This window comes from Pseudophryne corroboree, chromosome 8 (assembly GCF_028390025.1).
Source record: "Pseudophryne corroboree isolate aPseCor3 chromosome 8, aPseCor3.hap2, whole genome shotgun sequence".
Lineage (NCBI taxonomy): Eukaryota > Metazoa > Chordata > Amphibia > Anura > Myobatrachidae > Pseudophryne > Pseudophryne corroboree.
The window spans coordinates 197,930,345-197,949,519 of NC_086451.1; the positions used below are offsets into that span (position 1 = coordinate 197,930,345).

A 19,175-nucleotide genomic window follows, 5' to 3' on the forward strand; every position below is an offset into this window, starting at 1 on the left:
TTGCGCGTTGGGACACGGCGCTTACAATATTGACTGGCTGGCAGAAGTGACTGACTCGCTGAATCAGTGTAAAAGGTGAGAGTGCTGTGCAGTGTCAGTGACATTGCACACCCACTGCACTTCAAAGCACCATCACCTTTTACATTGATTCAGCGTCCAGACATTACCCTCCGCAATATCACCCACTCTATCCATTACATTAGCATTCACAGGGCTTCCAGGCTGACAGCCCAGGTGCTGTGTTGCGGAGTCAGGGCCTCTGGGGATCTGGGCACAGCTGTGGTGAGGAAGCACTTCTGTGACATCACGCGCAGAGAAGGCTCCGGGGCTCAGAGAGTATGCGGCGCAGGGAGAGCTATGAAAGACTTCATCTGCGCCGCTTTCATACATATCTATGCCGGTGGCCGCAGCAGCTTTTGTTCCACCTGCGCCGTGGCTAGGGAGTGGGGATTATTGATGCCGGAGGGGGCAGGCAGACTGACAGCAGGACATAGGGGGTCATTTCGACCTGATCGTAGCTGTGCTAAAGTTAGCACAGCTACGATCACTTAAACTGATATGCGAAAGGACGCCCAGCACAGGGCTAGTCCGTCCCGCACGTCAAGCCGCCCCCCTCCCCCCCGCACAAGTACAAAAGTATCACATAGCGGCGATGCTTTTGTACTTGAACAGTAACTATCGGCTAGCACAGTTCCTGCGTCTGGCCAGGAGTTACTCGTTGCTGCCCTTGGTCGCAGCGGCTGCGTGTGACGTCACGCAGCTGCTGTGGCCCTCCCCTTGCACGGTCCGGCCACTCCTGCATTGGCCACACCGTGCCCACAAAATGGGTGCCAAATGCCGCCGTGCCACCCCCTCCCGCCCAGCGTATGTGTGTGTATCGGGCAGAGGCAATCGCTAGGCAACAACAGCCGTCGGCTGTCAGCCCTGTGCCTGCACATGTGCAGTTCCGACCTGATCGCTGCGATAAACTGCAGCGAGCGATCAGGTCAGAATGACCCCCATAGAACGCTGCAGTAAAAGGATTTTTTTTACCCCTACCTACAGCGCAGAGACTTGCTGCAGATGCAGTGGCGTACCCTCCAGTTGTACCTTTTTGGCAGGTACAGTACCTTTTTTTTATGGTCTGTACCATTTTTAGCTCTCCAAACTTCCATTGAAAGTATAGGAAAAGGCCTTTACCAGTGGCCACGCCCCCTTTTTGAATTTGTGCCTATTTTTATGTGTAAATTGTGGAGGGTATGTTGCTACAGATGCAGTGGGCCTATTTTGGGATGTGGGCCTGGAGCTGCAGCTCCATCAGCCCCATTGTTAATGCTGCTCAGAACACACAGCAGCCAAAGGGCAGAGCCTCCTATTGGATGTAACCTGTGTGGGAGGGCGATTCTCACCCAACCAGCTGTGGACTGGGTGTGATAGACCTGCCACTAACCCAATGAGAGTTCCTAGCCACACCCAGCCTTAGACACACAGGCACAGAGTCACAGATCTGGGCTATAATATAGGAGATACACATACACACACACACACGGTGGTACATAAGTGTGGAAACACTATTGTAAAAGGAAATGAGTGAGGAACTATTAATTCAGTGCCCACACATATGATATGGGAGTGTGGGAACACTTTTTAAGGTACCTTACATCTTGAAGTTGGCCATTCCCCACACTTAAGGATCTCCGGGACATATATATACAGTATATATATATATAGAGAGAGAGAAGCAGAAGAATCAGCTGCACTCAGCAGACTTGATATAAGGTAAAAAAGTCTTTAATCCGGTCCTACACCGTTTCGGGGACTATATATTAGTACTGTATTAGTAATTTCCACAGTATGACAAAATTTCTACATTTGGATTCCCATTTATGCAGACATATAGGATTGCTGCTGGAGAATTGAAGGGAGCTTGATAACAGCTAAAAGCCCTCTTTTGGATACTAATACTGATATTAGCAATCAGATGGTCCTAATTAGGGAATCCGGCTAAATTTTGTCATACTAAATGCCAAATCTTCCAAATTTAATCCAGCTTTATATCGAGTATAATAATTGGTTTGATCAAAAGATCACTTTCTATAACCTCTTAAGAAGGAAACATCTCCTCACATTTTGAGAGCATTTTCAATAAGAGAAAAAAATGTTGTTTAGAAACAAGGCGAAATGCGTTGGTTGAAAGTATTTTTATTATTAATTTTAAGTGTATAAACTGAACAAACAATTGTATTCCTAATGATCAATATTATTTTGTAAGGAAACAATTATCATTTTTATTTCAAATGTGATTTTAAACTACATTGTCTTAACAATAAAAACATGTGTTTTTTTAAATATGGGTGTCTAAATGTGTAAAGCCATCCTCTCTTTATCTATATATATATATATATATATATATATATTCAGAAAAAGTATTATCATTAGACAAATAATTGCCTAATACGTTAAAGAAGTGCGCTCCACAGAGATATATGTTTCTATGTTGATCTCTGTCGACAAGGGATCCTTTCTCTGTTTTGAAGCCTGCCTATAAAATAAATAGTGTTAAACTAACTGATATAGAATAAACTGATATAAAATAAGCAAATAGAACTGTAGACTTACAATAAGAGCGCATTAAGGAATTCTATTATTATTTCATATATATATATATATATATATATATATATTTCTCTGACGTCCTAGTGGATGCTGGGACTCCGTAAGGACCATGGGGAATAGCGGCTCCGCAGGAGACAGGGCACAAGAATAAAAGCTTTAGGATCAGGTGGTGTGCACTGGCTCCTCCCCCTATGACCCTCCTCCAAGCCTCAGTTAGATTTTTGTGCCCGAACGAGAAGGGTGCAGGCTAGGTGGCTCTCCTGAGCTGCTTAGAATAAAAGTTTAATTTAGGTTTTTTATTTTCAGTGAGTCCTGCTGGCAACAGGCTCACTGCATCGTGGGACTAAGGGGAGAAGAAGCGAACTCACCTGCGTGCAGAGTGGATTGGGCTTCTTAGGCTACTGGACATTAGCTCCAGAGGGACGATCACAGGTACAGCCTGGATGGGTCACCGGAGCCGCGCCGCCATCTCCCTTACAGAGCCAGAAGAGACGAAGAGGTCCGGTGAAATCGGCGGCAGAAGACAATCCTGTCTTCAGACTAAGGTAGCGCACAGCACCGCAGCTGTGCGCCATTGCTCTCAGCACACTTCACACTCCGGTCACTGAGGGTGCAGGGCGCTGGGGGGGGAGCGCCCTGAGACGCAATATAAATGATAATACCTTAGGTGGCAAAAGAATACATCACATATAGCTCCAGGGCTATATGGATGTATTTTAACCCCTGCCATTTTTACACAAAAGAGCGGGAGATAAGGACGTCGTGAAGGGGCGGAGCCTATCTCCTCAGCACACAAGCGCCATTTTCCCTCACAGTTCCGCTGGAAGGACGGCTCCCTGACTCCCTGACTCTCCCCTGCAGTCCTGCTTCAGAATCAGGGTAAAAAAGAGAAGGGGGGGCACTATTGGCAGCAAATGACAATAAAAACAGCAGCTATAAGGGAATAACACTTATATAAGGTTATCCCTGTATATATATATAGCGCTGGGTGTGTGCTGGCAGACTCTCCCTCTGTCTCTCCAAAGGGCTCGTGGGGTCCTGTCCTCTATCAGAGCATTCCCGGTGTGTGTGCTGTGTGTCGGTACGTGTGTGTCGACATGTATGAGGAGGAAAATGATGTGGAGGCGGAGCACTTGCCTGCGTTAGTGATGTCACCCCCTAGGGAGTCGACACCTGACTGGATGATCGTATTTAAACAATTAAGTGATAATGTCAGCACTTTGCAAAAAACTGTTGACGACATGAGACAGCCGGCAAATCAATTAGTGCCTGTCCAAGCGTCTCAGACACCGTCAGGGGCCCTAAAACGCCCGTTACCTCAGTGGGTCGACACAGACCCAGACACAGATACTGAGTCTAGTGTCGACGGTGATGAGTCGAACGTAATGTCCAGTAGGGCCACACGTTACATGATCACGGCAATGAAGGAGGCATTGCACATTTCTGACACTACAAATACCACTAAGAAGGGTATTATGTGGGGGGTGAAAAAACTACCAATAGTTTTTCCTGAGTCAGATGAATTGAATGAGGTGTGTGATAAAGCGTGGGTTTCTCCCGACAAAAAACTGCTAATTTCTAATAAATTATTGGCACTATATCCTTTCCCATCAGAGGTTAGGACACGTTGGGAAACACCCCCTAGGGTAGATAAGGCGCTCACACGTTTATCTAAACAAGTAGCGTTACCGTCTCCTGATACGGCCACCCTCAAAGAACCAGCTGATAGAAGGCTGGAAAATATCCTAAAAAGTATATACACACATACTGGTGTTATACTGCGACCAGCAATCGCTTCAGCCTGGATGTGCAGTGCTGGAGTCGCGTGGTCGGATTCCCTGACTGAAAATATTGATACCCTGGATAGGGACAATATATTGTTAACTATAGAGCATTTGAAGGATGCATTACTATATATGTGTGATGCACAGAGGGATATTTGCACCCTGGCATCAAGAGTAAGTGCTATGTCCATCTCTGCCAGAAGAATGTTATGGACGCGTCAGTGGTCAGGGGATGCGGATTCCAAACGACATATGGAAGTATTGCCGTATAAAGGGGAGGAGTTATTTGGGGCTGGTCTTTCGGACCTGGTGGCCACGGCAACGGCTGGAAAGTCCACCTTCTTACCCCAGGTCACTTCACATCAGCAGAAAAAGACACCGTCTTTTCAAACTCAGTCCTTTCGTTCCCATAAATACAAGCGAGGAAAAGGCCACTCTTTTCTGCCCCGGGGCAGAGGAAGGGGAAAAAGACTGCACCATGCAGCCGCTTCCCAGGAGCAGAAGCCTTCCCCTGCTTCTGCCAAGTCTTCAGCATGACGCTGGGGCTTTACAAGCAGACTCAGACTTGGTGGGGGCCCGTCTCAAGAATTTCAACGCGCAGTGGGCTCACTCGCAAGTGGATCCCTGGATTCTACAGGTAGTATCGCAGGGGTACAAACTGGAATTCGAGGCGTTTCCCCCTCGCCGGTTCCTGAAGTCTGCTCTGCCAAAGTCTCCCTCCGACAGGGAGGCAGTTCTGGAAGCCATTCACAAGCTGTATTCCCAGCAGGTGATAATCAAGGTACCCCTCCTACAACAGGGAAAGGGGTATTATTCCACGCTGTTTGTGGTACCGAAGCCGGACGGCTCGGTGAGACCAATTTTAAATCTGAAATCCTTGAACACTTACATAAAAAGGTTCAAATTCAAGATGGAGTCACTCAGAGCGGTGATAGCGAACCTGGAAGAAGGGGACTATATGGTGTCTCTGGACATCAAAGATGCTTATCTCCACGTCCCAATCTACCCTTCTCACCAAGGGTATCTCAGGTTTGTAGTACAAGACTGTCATTATCAGTTTCAGACGCTGCCGTTTGGGTTGTCCACGGCACCTCGGGTCTTTACCAAGGTAATGGCCGAAATGATGATTCTTCTTCGAAGAAAAGGCATCTTAATTATCCCTTACTTGGACGATCTCCTGATAAGGGCAAGGTCCAGGGAACAGTTAGAAGTCGGAGTAGCACTATCTCAGGTAGTGTTACGTCAGCACGGGTGGATCCTAAATATTCCAAAATCGCAGCTGATTCCAACGACACGTCTTCTGTTCCTAGGAATGATTCTGGACACAGTCCAGAAGAAGGTGTTTCTCCCGGAGGAGAAGGCCAAGGAGTTATCCGAGCTAGTCAGGAACCTCCTAAAACCAGGCCAGGTGTCAGTGCATCAGTGCACGAGGGTCCTGGGAAAAATGGTGGCTTCTTACGAAGCAATTCCATTCGGAAGATTCCATGCAAGAACGTTTCAGTGGGATCTACTGGACAAATGGTCCGGATCGCATCTTCAGATGCATCAGCGGATAACCCTGTCACCAAGGACAAGGGTGTCCCTCCTGTGGTGGTTGCAGAGTGCTCATCTTCTAGAGGGCCGCAGATTCGGCATTCAGGATTGGATCCTGGTGACCACGGATGCAAGCCTGAGAGGCTGGGGAGCAGTCACACAGGGAAGAAACTTCCAGGGCTTGTGGTCAAGCATGGAAACATCTCTTCATATAAACATTCTGGAACTACGGGCCATTTACAATGCCCTAAGTCAAGCGAAACCCCTGCTTCAGGGTCAGGCGGTATTGATCCAATCGGACAACATCACGTCAGTCGCCCACGTAAACAGACAGGGCGGCACGAGAAGCAGGAGGGCAATGGCAGAAGCTGCAAGGATTCTTCGCTGGGCGGAAAATCATGTGATAGCACTGTCAGCAGTGTTCATTCCGGGAGTGGACAACTGGGAAGCAGACTTCCTCAGCAGACACGACCTTCACCCGGGGGAGTGGGGACTTCATCCAGAAGTCTTCCACATGATCGTGAACCGTTGGGAAAAACCAAAGGTGGACATGATGGCGTCCCGTCTAAACAAAAAACTAGACAGATATTGCGCCAGGTCAAGGGATCCTCAGGCAATAGCGGTGGACGCTCTGGTAACACCGTGGGTGTACCAGTCAGTGTATGTGTTCCCTCCTCTGCCTCTCATACCAAAAGTACTGAGAATCATAAGAAGGAGAGGAGTAAGAACTATACTCGTGGTTCCGGATTGGCCGAGAAGGACTTGGTATCCGGAACTTCAGGAGATGCTCACGGACGAACCATGGCCTCTACCTCTAAGAAAGGACCTGCTCCAGCAGGGGCCTTGTCTGTTCCAAGACTTACCACGGCTGCGTTTGACGGCATGGCGGTTGAACGCCGGATCCTGAAGGAAAAAGGCATTCCAGATGAAGTCATCCCTACCCTGGTCAAGGCCAGGAAGGATGTAACCGCAAAACATTATCACCGCATTTGGCGAAAATATGTTGCGTGGTGTGAGGCCAGGAAGGCCCCTACAGAGGAATTTCAACTGGGTCGTTTCCTCCATTTCCTGCAAACAGGACTGTCTATGGGCCTAAAATTAGGGTCCATTAAGGTTCAAATTTCGGCCCTGTCGATTTTCTTCCCAAAAGAACTGGCTTCAGTACCTGAAGTTCAGACATTTGTAAAAGGGGTACTGCATATACAGCCTCCTTTTGTGCCCCCAGTGGCACCTTGGGATCTCAATGTTGTGTTGAGTTTCCTAAAGTCACATTGGTTTGAACCACTCACCACTGTGGACTTAAAATATCTCACATGGAAGGTGACGATGCTGTTAGCCCTGGCTTCAGCCAGGCGTGTGTCAGAATGGGCGGCTTTATCATATAAAAGCCCTTACTTAATATTTCATTCTGACAGGGCAGAATTGAGGACTCGTCCTCAATTTCTACCTAAGGTGGTTTCTGCATTTCACATGAACCAACCTATTGTGGTACCTGCGGCTACTAAGGACTTGGAGGACTCCAAGTTGCTTGACGTGGTCAGGGCCCTGAAAATATATGTTTCCAGGACGGCTGGAGTCAGAAAATCTGACTCGCTGTTTATCCTGTATGCACCCAACAAATTGGGTGCTCCTGCTTCTAAGCAGACGATTGCTCGTTGGATTTGTAGTACAATTCAGCTTGCACATTCGGTGGCAGGCCTGCCACAGCCAAAATCGGTAAAAGCCCATTCCACAAGGAAAGTGGGTTCATCTTGGGCGGCTGCCCGAGGGGTCTCGGCTTTACAACTTTGCCGAGCAGCTACTTGGTCAGGGGCAAACACGTTTGCTAAATTCTACAAATTTGATACCCTGGCTGAGGAGGACCTGGAGTTCTCTCATTCGGTGCTGCAGAGTCATCCGCACTCTCCCGCCCGTTTGGGAGCTTTGGTATAATCCCCATGGTCCTTACGGAGTCCCAGCATCCACTAGGACGTCAGAGAAAATAAGATTTTACTTACCGATAAATCTATTTCTCGTAGTCCGTTGTGGATGCTGGGCGCCCATCCGAAGTGCGGATTGTCTGCAATACTTGTATATAGTTATTGTTACAAAAATTCGGGTTATTATTGTTGGGAGCCATCTTTTCAGAGGCTCTTTTTCGTTCTATCATACTGTTCACTGGGTTCAGATCACGAGTTGTACGGTGTGATTGGTGTGGCTGGTATGAGTCTTACCCGGGATTCAATATCCTTCCTTATTATGTACGCTCGTCCGGGCACAGTATTCTAACTGAGGCTTGGAGGAGGGTCATAGGGGGAGGAGCCAGTGCACACCACCTGATCCTAAAGCTTTTATTCTTGTGCCCTGTCTCCTGCGGAGCCGCTATTCCCCATGGTCCTTACGGAGTCCCAGCATCCACTACGGACTACGAGAAATAGATTTATCGGTAAGTAAAATCTTATTTTCTCTGGCTGGGTCCACAGGATTATCCACAGGATAACATTGGGATATTGTCAAGCGACAGCGAAAATGGCACCAACACGGTCACGAGCTTTCTGGCCTCCCAGGATGCATTGGGGCCTCCACTATATAGTCCCGCCCACTGACTCAGTCAGATCAGTTTTTTGCTTGGTGCGGCAGGAAGCCGCATGGTCACAGTGCTGCTGTGAGAGCAGCCTCAAGCTTTTATTATTTTATTTTTATAGACTTACTATATTGTTTTTTTGAGCAACTTCTCTTAACAGCGTCTTAAACGCATAGTAGAAAGAGACGCTCCAACAACTCCCCACCGGGTCGCAACAACGCTTACCTTCGGGTATCAGTGCTGTCTCGACGGGCGTCTGTGTCGGATGTTCTAGCAGACGTAACCAGGCTGTGGCCGGAGCATGGGGAGACGATGAGTCTATGGACTTCCTCTTACTAGAGGGGTCAGGTCACAGCTACACTGATTTTGGTGGAGACTACAAACAGTGTGTTGATGCGCCGAACATCAAGAGTGCGACAGCGCTACGCTCTGGGGATCATAGGCGCCAGGACTAGGTAGAGGCCGCGATCCTGGGAGTTTAAGTCAACAGGGGGATTCAGACGCTCTCCTGGCCGTCCCTCCTCCGAGTTCATGGCCAGTTCCCGCGGGTGTCTCGTTTCATGAACTGAATGACCTCACTCCCGGCTCAGACGCTACCATGAGGGTACTCGGTCACAGCTTAGACGCTGCGGTTGTGTACTCTGGAGATAAACCCGCCAGACCGAGTCGCAGGCCTTAGTGTCTGCATACACGTGGAAGTCGCTCAGCGTCCGTGTCCGTTGGTGAGCGTCCGTGTCCGTTATCAGTTATCAAGAATGGCAGTGAACACCAGTAGCGTCTGAATCCACTCAGCGTCTTACGAGCGTATTTGCTTGGATATGAAAGTGTGGTGAGTCTCCCTGTATCCCGCTCTACGGAGGCAGGGTATACAGTATTAAAAATTCTCTCTACTTCTTAGTATGCATTGTTAATTTTTAGTACCTATTGCATATGAGACCTGTATATTACTGTTTTCTGCATGCTATGTTGAAAAAAGAACCAGTTTAAAACAGAAGTACAATTTTCCTACTTATGTATAAGTTGTTATGGAGGTTGTATTCTCATATGGCAATGTCTAATACTTTAACATGTGACTGACTGCTAGTATGTGTACTGACTTTTCTGTGTAATGTCAGTCCTGTTCTGACCCTCAAATCAGGTGCACTATGGTCAGATTGATCTCACCTCTATATACTGACATATAGGGTGATTTTCAGTCACAAATTGTGTAGTCAATAACAGGTTAATACCATGTCTGTGAGCGGCAAAAGTGATGAGGAGAATTTATCAAGCACTCCTACAGCCCTAACATGCTTATCTTGTAAGTCAGGGGTAATTGATATGAATCAATTGGTCACTTATGAGGGTTTGTGTGCAAACTGTTTCGCTTTTCAGCGAAGTAAGAAACAAGAGTTGGTTCAACCACCAACAGAGCCACCATGAAATATGTTCGCAAAGACTCTGTCTTCAATAGCGGACAGGTTAGCTCCGGTAGCACCACCTCAAGGATTAGGTTACACTATGAACCCATACATGCAGCTCCCTTCCTATGGTTTTGTTCCAGTAGCCTCTACAAGCAACCAAGGGACAGGTAAGACTAAGACAGATACGTCTGTGTGGCAGACTACACAAGATGATACATCGGATGATGATGATACAATAGATTCAACTCCGTTTGATGATCAGTCGCAGAGCTTTAGTTCAGAGGATGTAGCTGAACTTATTAATGCTGTGAAGGCTGTTCTCTCTTTGGAAGAGCCAGCCAAGACAGTGTTAAAAGCTAAAGCACCTGTATTTAAACGAACAAAATCAGTGAAAGCTGAATTCCCAGCATCAGATGAGCTGACGGAAATGATGGATGAGTCTTGGGCAGCGCCCAGTAATAAGTATAAGATTCCTAAGAGATGGGATTCTTATTATCCATTTCCTGCTGTGGATTGTTCGAAGAGAGAAGTTCCTCCAAAAGTAGATGCACATGTTCTGCGACTCGTGCATAAATCTGCTTTACCACTGTCATCTACCTCATTGAATGATGTCACAGACAGAAGGGTAGAGTGCCTGTTGAAAAATATTTTTTCTCTAGTAGGAGCAGTGGTAAGACCTGCTATGGCTTCGGCCTGGGTAGCAAAGGCAATGGATAGAGGAACTAGAGAATGACATCCCTTCTCCTACTAGGGAGCAAGAGGATCGTTTTTGCCATTTAAGACAATCTGCCCAGTATTTGGAAGAAGCAGCATTTGATGTAGGTACAGTTGCTTCTAAAGCTTCAGCCTTGACAGTAGTCGCTTGCAGAGCAGTTTGGCTACGTACCTGGAAGGCAGATGCGGAATCCAAGAAAGAATTGGAAGCATTGCCTTTTGTCGGTAATATATTATTTGGAAAACCGTTATCGGATATCCTAGAATCAGAGGCTGAATCGAAAAAGGTCAGATTCCCGGCTGCTTGTAACCCTAAGTCCAAGGGTTTAAAATTTCGCTCATTTCGTTGGCAAAGCAAAGAGAAAGCTAAAGAGGAGCCTAAGCAACCCCAGTTTAAATCCAGGGGTAGGAAGCAGTGGGCTAGCAAAAAGCCGGCTTCCAAACCTGAACAGAAACCATCAGCCTGAAGAGACGGGCCTCCGCCTGGAGGATTCCAGAGTTGGGGGCCGACTCCTTCTTTTTGCACACATATGGCAACAGTCAACAGCAGATGCTTGGGTGCAGAAGGTAGTATCTCAGGGGTATGGGTTCCCATTCAGGAGGCAGCCTCCTCAAAGATTTTTGTGCACCAGCCCGTCTCATATAGAGTCGAAGGCCAATGCCCTGCAAGAAGCAGTTCAAAAATTACTGCAGTCAGGTGTGATTGTCCCAGTACCTCCATCACAAAGGGGACAGGGGTTTTACTCCAATCTATTTCTAATCCAGAAGCCAAATGGGTCATATCGACCAATTCTAAATCTGAAAATGCTGAACAGATACATATGGATCCCGAAGTTCCACATGGAGACGTTACGCTCCATAATGTTGGCTATGGAACTGGGAGATTACATGGTATCTCTGGATGTACGGGATGCTTACCTACATGTGCCTATAGCACTGTCGCATCAGTGTTACCTCAGGTTTTCCATCCTCCAGGAACATTTCCAGTTCCAAGCTCTGCCTTTCGGGCTAGCTACAGCACCCAGGGTGTTTACCAAGATCATAGTGGTTATGGCAGCTTGTCTGCGCAAACAGGGGATAAAAATATTCCCATACCTAGACGACCTGTTAATCTTAGCACAGTCGCAAGATTTACTGTTGAGCCATCTTCAACAGACGATAGTTTGTTTACTGTTATGCACACCAGTGCCTGCAGGAATGTACTGGTGTTTGAACTGTTATACACACCAGTGCCTGCAGGAATGTACTGGTGTCTGAACAGAGAGGGATGCAAAACAAATGAACTCACAGACAGACTGGGAAATATGACATAACGTACACAGAAGGTGATAGGGTAACAAAACCAACACAAAGTGAACAGAGAAGCCCAGAGGCTAAGAAACTGGGTGTCTCCCTAGTATTAGAAATGCTCAGATGGAAAAAGCAAGATGTTGTGTTTTAATACGTAGAGAACCCGAAATGCTGTTGCTAAGGGCAACAGCAAAACCCTAAAGGGTTACCAACGGGTGTGGCAGTAAACTCCTTGGTCAGAGATGGAATAATAGACACAAGGAGAGTCTCCACAATCCTAATTCTCACTTGCAGGGCCCAGGTTCAGCTTACTGCCACTAAACTGACACATGGACGCCCTGCACAGTGAGAGAGGATTATGCAGGCAGGTCTGAAAGTACAGCCACAAACCTGCTGGGTTCACAGAATAGCAAAAGAACCTCAGCAGGCTAAACGACTGACTCCAGTCTTACTGCTAGGTCTGGATTGGCAGAGTGTAGTACCAAATGCCCAGGCCTATTTGCAGTAAGCAACAACAAAATACAAAGCTACACAGTACTGGCTAACTTTCAGGAACTGACTAACCAACAAAGATTCAGCAGCATCTGCTTAACCTGAGAAGAGGCCTTATAAAGCAGGTGCTGTCCACGCCCCCCTCAGACCTCACAGACTGTGAGCACAAAAACCAGCACCGGATCCCATGCCTGTAACCACTGCACAGCAAAAGACCCGAACCGGAGTATCAGCTGCGCTCAGGTTACTCCGCTAGCACTTGTCTCCCGGTTGCCATGACGACGTGGCAGCACAGGGCAGGAGACCCTAACATTTACAGAGACACGGGTGGCTCATAAATTTCCTTCAGGCAGGATTGGATAAAGGGTTGAAAGTTGCTTCCTTGAGGGTTCAAGTCTCAGCGTTAACTGTATGGTTTCAGCAGAAGATTGCTGATTTACAGGATGTACGTACGTTTTTTCAAGGAGTAGTACATATTCAACCTCCATTGGTTCCTCCTGCAGCTCCCTGGGATTTGAATTTAGTTCTTAAATTTCTCCAGGGTCCTCTGTTTGAACCACTTGAGAGAGCAGATCTTAAGTGGTTAACGGTTAAAGTTCTTTTTTTACTGGCAATGCCGTCAGCCAGAAGAGTGTCAGATTTAGGAGCATTATCATGTAAGTCTCCTTTCCTAAGTTTTTTTCCAGACAGAGCAGTTCTCAGAACGAGATCTAGCTATCTTCCAAAGGTGGTATCAAAGTTTCACCTGAATGAAGAGATTGTAGTCCCATCTTTTCAGGTATCGGGACTATCTGCGGGAGAAGCGTCGCTGGACGTGGTCTGGGCTTTAAGAATCTACATAGATCGTACTAGTGCCATCAGGAAAACAGATTCCCTCTTCATCCTCTACGGATTCCATAGAAGAGGATGGTCTGCTAGTAAACAGACGCTGGCGAGATGGCTCCGAATGGTAATATCAGAAGCTTATTCTCATGCAGATCTCCCTATTCCGGCTAATGTCTCTGCACACTCTACACGTAAGGTAGGTCCTTCTTGGGCAGCACAACAGGGTGCTTCAGCAGAACAGATATGTAGGGCAGCCACATGGTCTTCCATAAATACATTCATTAGACATTATGCCTTGGATACTTTTGCCTCTCATGACGCAGACTTCGGGCGAAAGGTCCTCCTGTGCAATCAGGAGCGTCCCCACCACTAAAATGGCTTTGGGAATCCCAATGTTATCCTGTGGATAATCCTGTGGACCCAGCCAGAGAAATATACGTTATGGTAAGAACTTACCGTTGATAACGTGATTTCTCTTATGTCCACAGGTATCCACAGGGATCCCACCCTGACGCATCTAATTTGAGGATCTAGACAATCACTAAAACCTCTTCCTTCTTGTATGGAAGGGTGTGCGTGTGTGTTCTTATCGCCTAAACAGGTCTCTGCCTGATGTTCCTGCCTAAAATTGCTGTGGAAAGAACTGATCTGACTGAGTCAGTGGGCGGGACTATATAGTGGAGGCCCCAATGCATCCTGGGAGGCCAGAAAGCTTGATACCGTATGTTGGTGCCATTTTCGCTGTCGCTCGACAATATCCCAATGTTATCCTGTGGATACCTGTGGACATAAGAGAAATCACGTTATCGACGGTAAGTTCTTACCATAACGTATATATATGTTTGTGTGTGTGTGTGTGTGTGTGTGTGTGTGTGTGTGTGTGTGTGTGTGTATAGCGGTATCCGGTGGCAATCAAGCAGACTGGCCTTCAATTGTGAAAGTAGCATTCTATATTGCGTCCTATAGCGTTTCGGGGTATAACCCTGTCATCAGGGACAACGCTTTGTTGAATTCCAAGGTACTAGTAAACACTAGTAGGCATTATTTCTGATTCCTTGTTTTCATACAAACTTTTTTGGCACACCTACCAATTTATTTGAGGATAAGCGGTCACCCATTGATTAGGAGAGTGTTTCTTCCATGCAGAGTTTATTGGAGAGTTTACTGTATTTATTGTTATATTCATTGTATAATAATATTGTAGGCAGGTACTATCCATTTTAAGTAAAGGATACCTTGTTATGTTTAACTAAGGTTCTGTTTGAGCATCTCCAGGAAATCTCCATAAAGTATATTAAACTGCCATTCTTGTTTGCTATCATGTCTGCTATCAGAGTGGTCTCTTTAAATGACATTACTGTATGTCACTAGTATGATTAATTAATTAATTAATTAGAGAGTAATTTAAAGATTTGAGTCTGCTAATTTTGTAAAATATTGAATTCCCCCTCTCCATTTGCCCAGAAGAAGTTCCTTTAAGCACTTTCCCCATTTTCTTAAGTTTAATACTGAGCTGTGATCTACTTTTGCACTGCATAAACGCAGCCAACAGCATTCAGAATGCTGAGAACATTGACACCGAATGGTAGAAAGACCTCAGTCTGGCAAGCAGAGATTGCTAATATGCTATCTCCCATCAAGTTTCTGTTATTGTCTACCTATTACAAAAATAGAAAATATATTCTTATAAGCTATGAAAATCACAGCTTTGAATAGCTACATTATAAACTACTGTATTTTCACTAGGGAACATACCCAAAGTACTTTGGAGCACTACAGGGTGCCTTTTTTAAAAAAAAATACATCAAGCTACTAGCATCGGCACTGTTGAAGCCTACAATTTGCCTTGCTCCCCCTCTCTTTTACCCTAATGTTGGTCTTGTGGGTACAAAGTGAGTGCAAGTACTTATTTGCACAGTTGCAATTTGATCTGGCAGTGTGGTCCTCTTTATACTAACCCATCAAAGTTTGGCTGTTTGTTGTATGTGTAGTCTATGTTTGTGTTCTAGTAGAGTGTATTTAACAGATATCAAATTTAATAATTTATGAAAATATATTCATATACAATAAAATTTCAATTTGTAATTTACAATATTGAAATTAAGTTTGACTTAAAGTAAAACATTGGTAAAATTATTATAATTTTTTTATATATTTGTCTCTCTGCTAGGTCTTGCGGTTACATAAGATCTGATATTCCATGAATATGTAAAGCTTTTCAAGATTATGGAGGAGAATATTACACAATGTGATCAGCTCAATAAGAATTTTGGTAATACAAATTTTAATACCCATGAGTGGGAAGCATCTGTGTTAGATGCTTTAGAAAGCCGCAAGCAAGATGAGAGGTACAAGTCTCTGGTTTCCCCGGCACTAGAGCCAGAGGAGAGATTTGGAATGTCTCACAAGAACAGCGCTGATCTAGACATGGAAACTTATATAGTTGGAGATGTTCTGTCCTCAAGGTATAAATGCAGCACTATTAAACCAGGAAGGAGAAGGAAATACAGAACGTGGTCAGGACACAGGCAATATGTGTGTCTGGACTGTGGAAAATGTTTTACACACAGTTCAACACTTGCAACCCACCAGCGAAGTCACACAGGTGAGAAACCTTATGCTTGTTCCGACTGTGGCAAATGCTTCACCCGAAGTTCTACTTTGGCTACTCACCAAAGGATTCATACTGGGGAACGGCCTTACGCATGTATAGAGTGTGGAAAGAGCTTTATCCAGAGCTCACATCTCGTGTTACACCAAAGGATCCATACAGGACACAAGCCTTATACTTGTCAGGAGTGTGGCAAATGTTTCAGTGACAGATCCCATTTTGTCATACATCAGCGGACTCATACTGGAGAGAAGCCCTATACATGTACTCAGTGTGGGAAAAGCTTCAGTAGTAACTCAAACCTCGTTGCCCACCATAAACTCCATACAGAAAACACCATCTATATCTGTAACCAGTGTGGAAAAAGCCTCAGTAACAGGCTGACATTTGCTAGTCATCAGAAGACTCACCTAGCAGACAAGCCATTTGTGTGTGTGGAGTGTGGAAAAGGATTCACTCGCAAGCTTCAGCTGGTGTTACACAAAAGGATACACACAGGAGAGAGGCCATTTGTGTGTAATGAGTGTGGTAAATGCTACACTCGCAAATCTTACCTTATCATACATCAGAAAATTCACACAGCGGAGATACTGTATGTGTGCAGTAAATGTGGCGAGAGCTTCCATGAACATGCCCATCTGAAAACTCACCAGAAGTTACACATAGAGGACACGCCACAATCTGACACTGCTTGATGTGCAGAAAAATAACCACAGTAAAGCAGTCCTAGCATTCAGGAGAAATTACATATGCAGCAGGGTCTGATTCTGAGTTAGCCAGTAATAATAAGTAACTGTGCACCTTGCCAAAACCATTTTGCACTGCAGATAGGGGCAGATGTAATGTGCAGAGAGATTTAGATGTTAGAGGAGTGTGTCCACACGCAATTCTAAATTGCTGTGTAAAAATAAAGCTGCCCAACATTTGTGTGCTGCATGCAAAACCAGCCAGTGTATACCCTACATGAAACCAAATGTACTGTATGTATTTGTACCCCTTGCATTGCAACACAGACTGCACAGATACACAGTTACAGTACTTGCTCCTCCTTAAATTATTCCAAACTCAGAATCAGTCCCATAGACAGAAGGGCTGATGAGCCAGTCCAGCCAGACAGAGACCGGGCTGGGTAGCTGCTCGGCTGCCTGGCTCTCACAGACAGGGACTGGCCGAGCAGCTCCACCTTCTGGTGCTATGGTCGGCCGTCCGGCATAGAGAGAATGGGGCATGCCACGAGGCCAGGTCCCTGTGACTCGCGGCACCCCCTTTAAGGAGGCATGCGCGCCTAAGACGCATGTACACAATTCCATGCCTGGGCTGTATAAAAGCCCCAGCCTATCCCTAGTTTCATAATAAAGTCCTTATTTAGTTTATCATAGCAATATTGCTGTAATAAAATGTAAAAACAATATGCAGCTTTGTATAGCCATTAAAGATAGACTAATATTTGTGTGTAACAAATGTCATATAGCCCCAAGTCTTTTCAGTATTTATAGTACATACTGAATGTGGCCAAACTTCAAATTACATAAAGTGACTCATCTAGCGTATTAAATGGAACTTTGACAATGTTTGTTACATAAGATATTATTGAATGCATTTCACTATATAAGCCTGAATGATGTTCAGGAAATGAATAGGAAATACAGTAAGTGGGGTATAGTTAATGGCTAGATACAAACTTACAATGTGAAGATAAGGGCACAATAGGCTTTAAACTAGCCATTTAAATGCACTGTCCCCAGCAGGACATAAAATAAGCCATAGAATGGTAAACTGTAATAGATTAGATCTTGGTTATTGTCTTAAATTATTCAGAAAGAGGTGGTACCTAGAAGTATTACAGCATGTTCATCTAATGGACTAATGGAGAAATGGATGCTTTATTAGTACAGCCCTAAGCCTTGACACTTTATACAGTACTATGTCTCAGCTTTAAATACATGGTCCAGTAATTGAGTGAACTCTTTTATCACAAGTACCTCTATGTTTTACAGTGACATTTCATCATACCCAAACAAATCAAGAAAATGTTTTCTGTCGGTATTACAGTATGTCATTATGAAGTGTCTAAAAATACATTGTATACTTGACTTCTATATGGTGTGCAGTGCTTATATCTGTAAAAATAGAAAGGAGATTTGAATACTGTATGCAGCTAGAGTCAGAAAGCAGAGGTGAATTGCAGGGTAAGGCACAACAGCGCTCAATGATCATGTACAGTACCCATCATATGAATGTCAATGTCAGAGTCGCTAAAGGAGAGGAGGAGACAAAAAAAAGAGCACAGGTGGTAAGGATAGTGCATGGGGAAAACAAGAGGGTCATGACCAAGAGCTTACAATCTGAAGGGGTGGTAAATGGAAGGTAAACTGAGGAGAAGGTGGGTAGGAGAAGAAAGTGAGAGAGTAGAGAGAGCAGCTTAAATTGGATTTTGAAGGGAAAGAGGAGGAAGTGAAGTAATAAAAGTAGAAGAGAGGGTGAATAAGAGTGTTGAGACAGGTGAGCAGCTGCATTAGAAGTAAGGATTAATAGTTTGCCCTGGATTCTGAGGGGGATAGGTATCCAGTTGCAAAGTTTTCAAAGGGTGAGGCAGAGGAAATTGAGTTGAGCAGTAGTGTTAATGATAGATTGGAGAGGGGAGGGGCAGCAGAGAGGGAGGCCACAAAAGAAGAGGTTACACTAGTCAAGGCAGGAAACGATGGGTGCATGGATAAGGTTTTATTAGCCTCTGGTATGAAGAAATCCTGAATCCTAGAGATGTTATGGACTGAGAGAGCCTGAATGCGGGGAGAGAAGTAGAGAGCAGAATTAAGGATGACACTGAGGCAGCAGACATTTGGGACAAAAGAGTGGGTGATGGCAATGGAGAGAGGGGGATCCTTAAAATGGAAAAAACAATGAGTACGGTCTTAGCCAAAGGCTCAGACATGCAGTATAAGATGGCAGAAAGGCAGTTAAATACAGTCGAAAACAGGGAGCGTGGTAGGTGAGGTAAATTTGCACAGATGGTATGAGAGGCCTAAGGCGCTGATGAGATTTTCAAGGTGTAGTGTGAAAAAATAAAGGCCAAAGAGGGACCCATGGAGAACACCTACAGATGGTGGGAGGGGGCGTTAGAGGTAGAAATTGAGAGGATTGGTGGGAGAGTTTGGAAGAGAACCAAAGGAGGAGAGAGTTGACCTGCGCTGTGTAGTTTTCCTGCTAGAGGAACCAATGGTATGCTGATACATTGAGTCACTGCTACTGTTCCACTCCTATTTCCTTTGTCCACAAACATGCCAACTTTGTACCCTTAGTGCACTTAAGCACAAACCTCCCATTTAGCAGCTACTGGAAATGTCCCCATTTACAAGGAAACGGAT

General features: G+C 45.4%; 1 protein-coding gene across 3 annotated transcripts in view; it reads left to right on the forward strand.

Annotated features, from left to right (window-relative positions):
* Positions 1-17,909, forward strand: part of LOC134948808 (gastrula zinc finger protein XlCGF17.1-like) — a 65,944-nt gene extending 48,035 nt beyond the window's left edge. For all 3 annotated transcript variants that reach the window (XM_063937048.1, XM_063937047.1, XM_063937049.1), the window contains exon 2: positions 15,370-17,909. In XM_063937048.1, coding sequence (XP_063793118.1) covers positions 15,426-16,505 — 1,080 coding nt within the window. In that variant the 5' untranslated portion in view covers positions 15,370-15,425 and the 3' untranslated portion in view covers positions 16,506-17,909. The remainder of the gene's footprint in view (positions 1-15,369) is intronic.
* Positions 17,910-19,175: the final 1,266 nt, after the last annotated feature.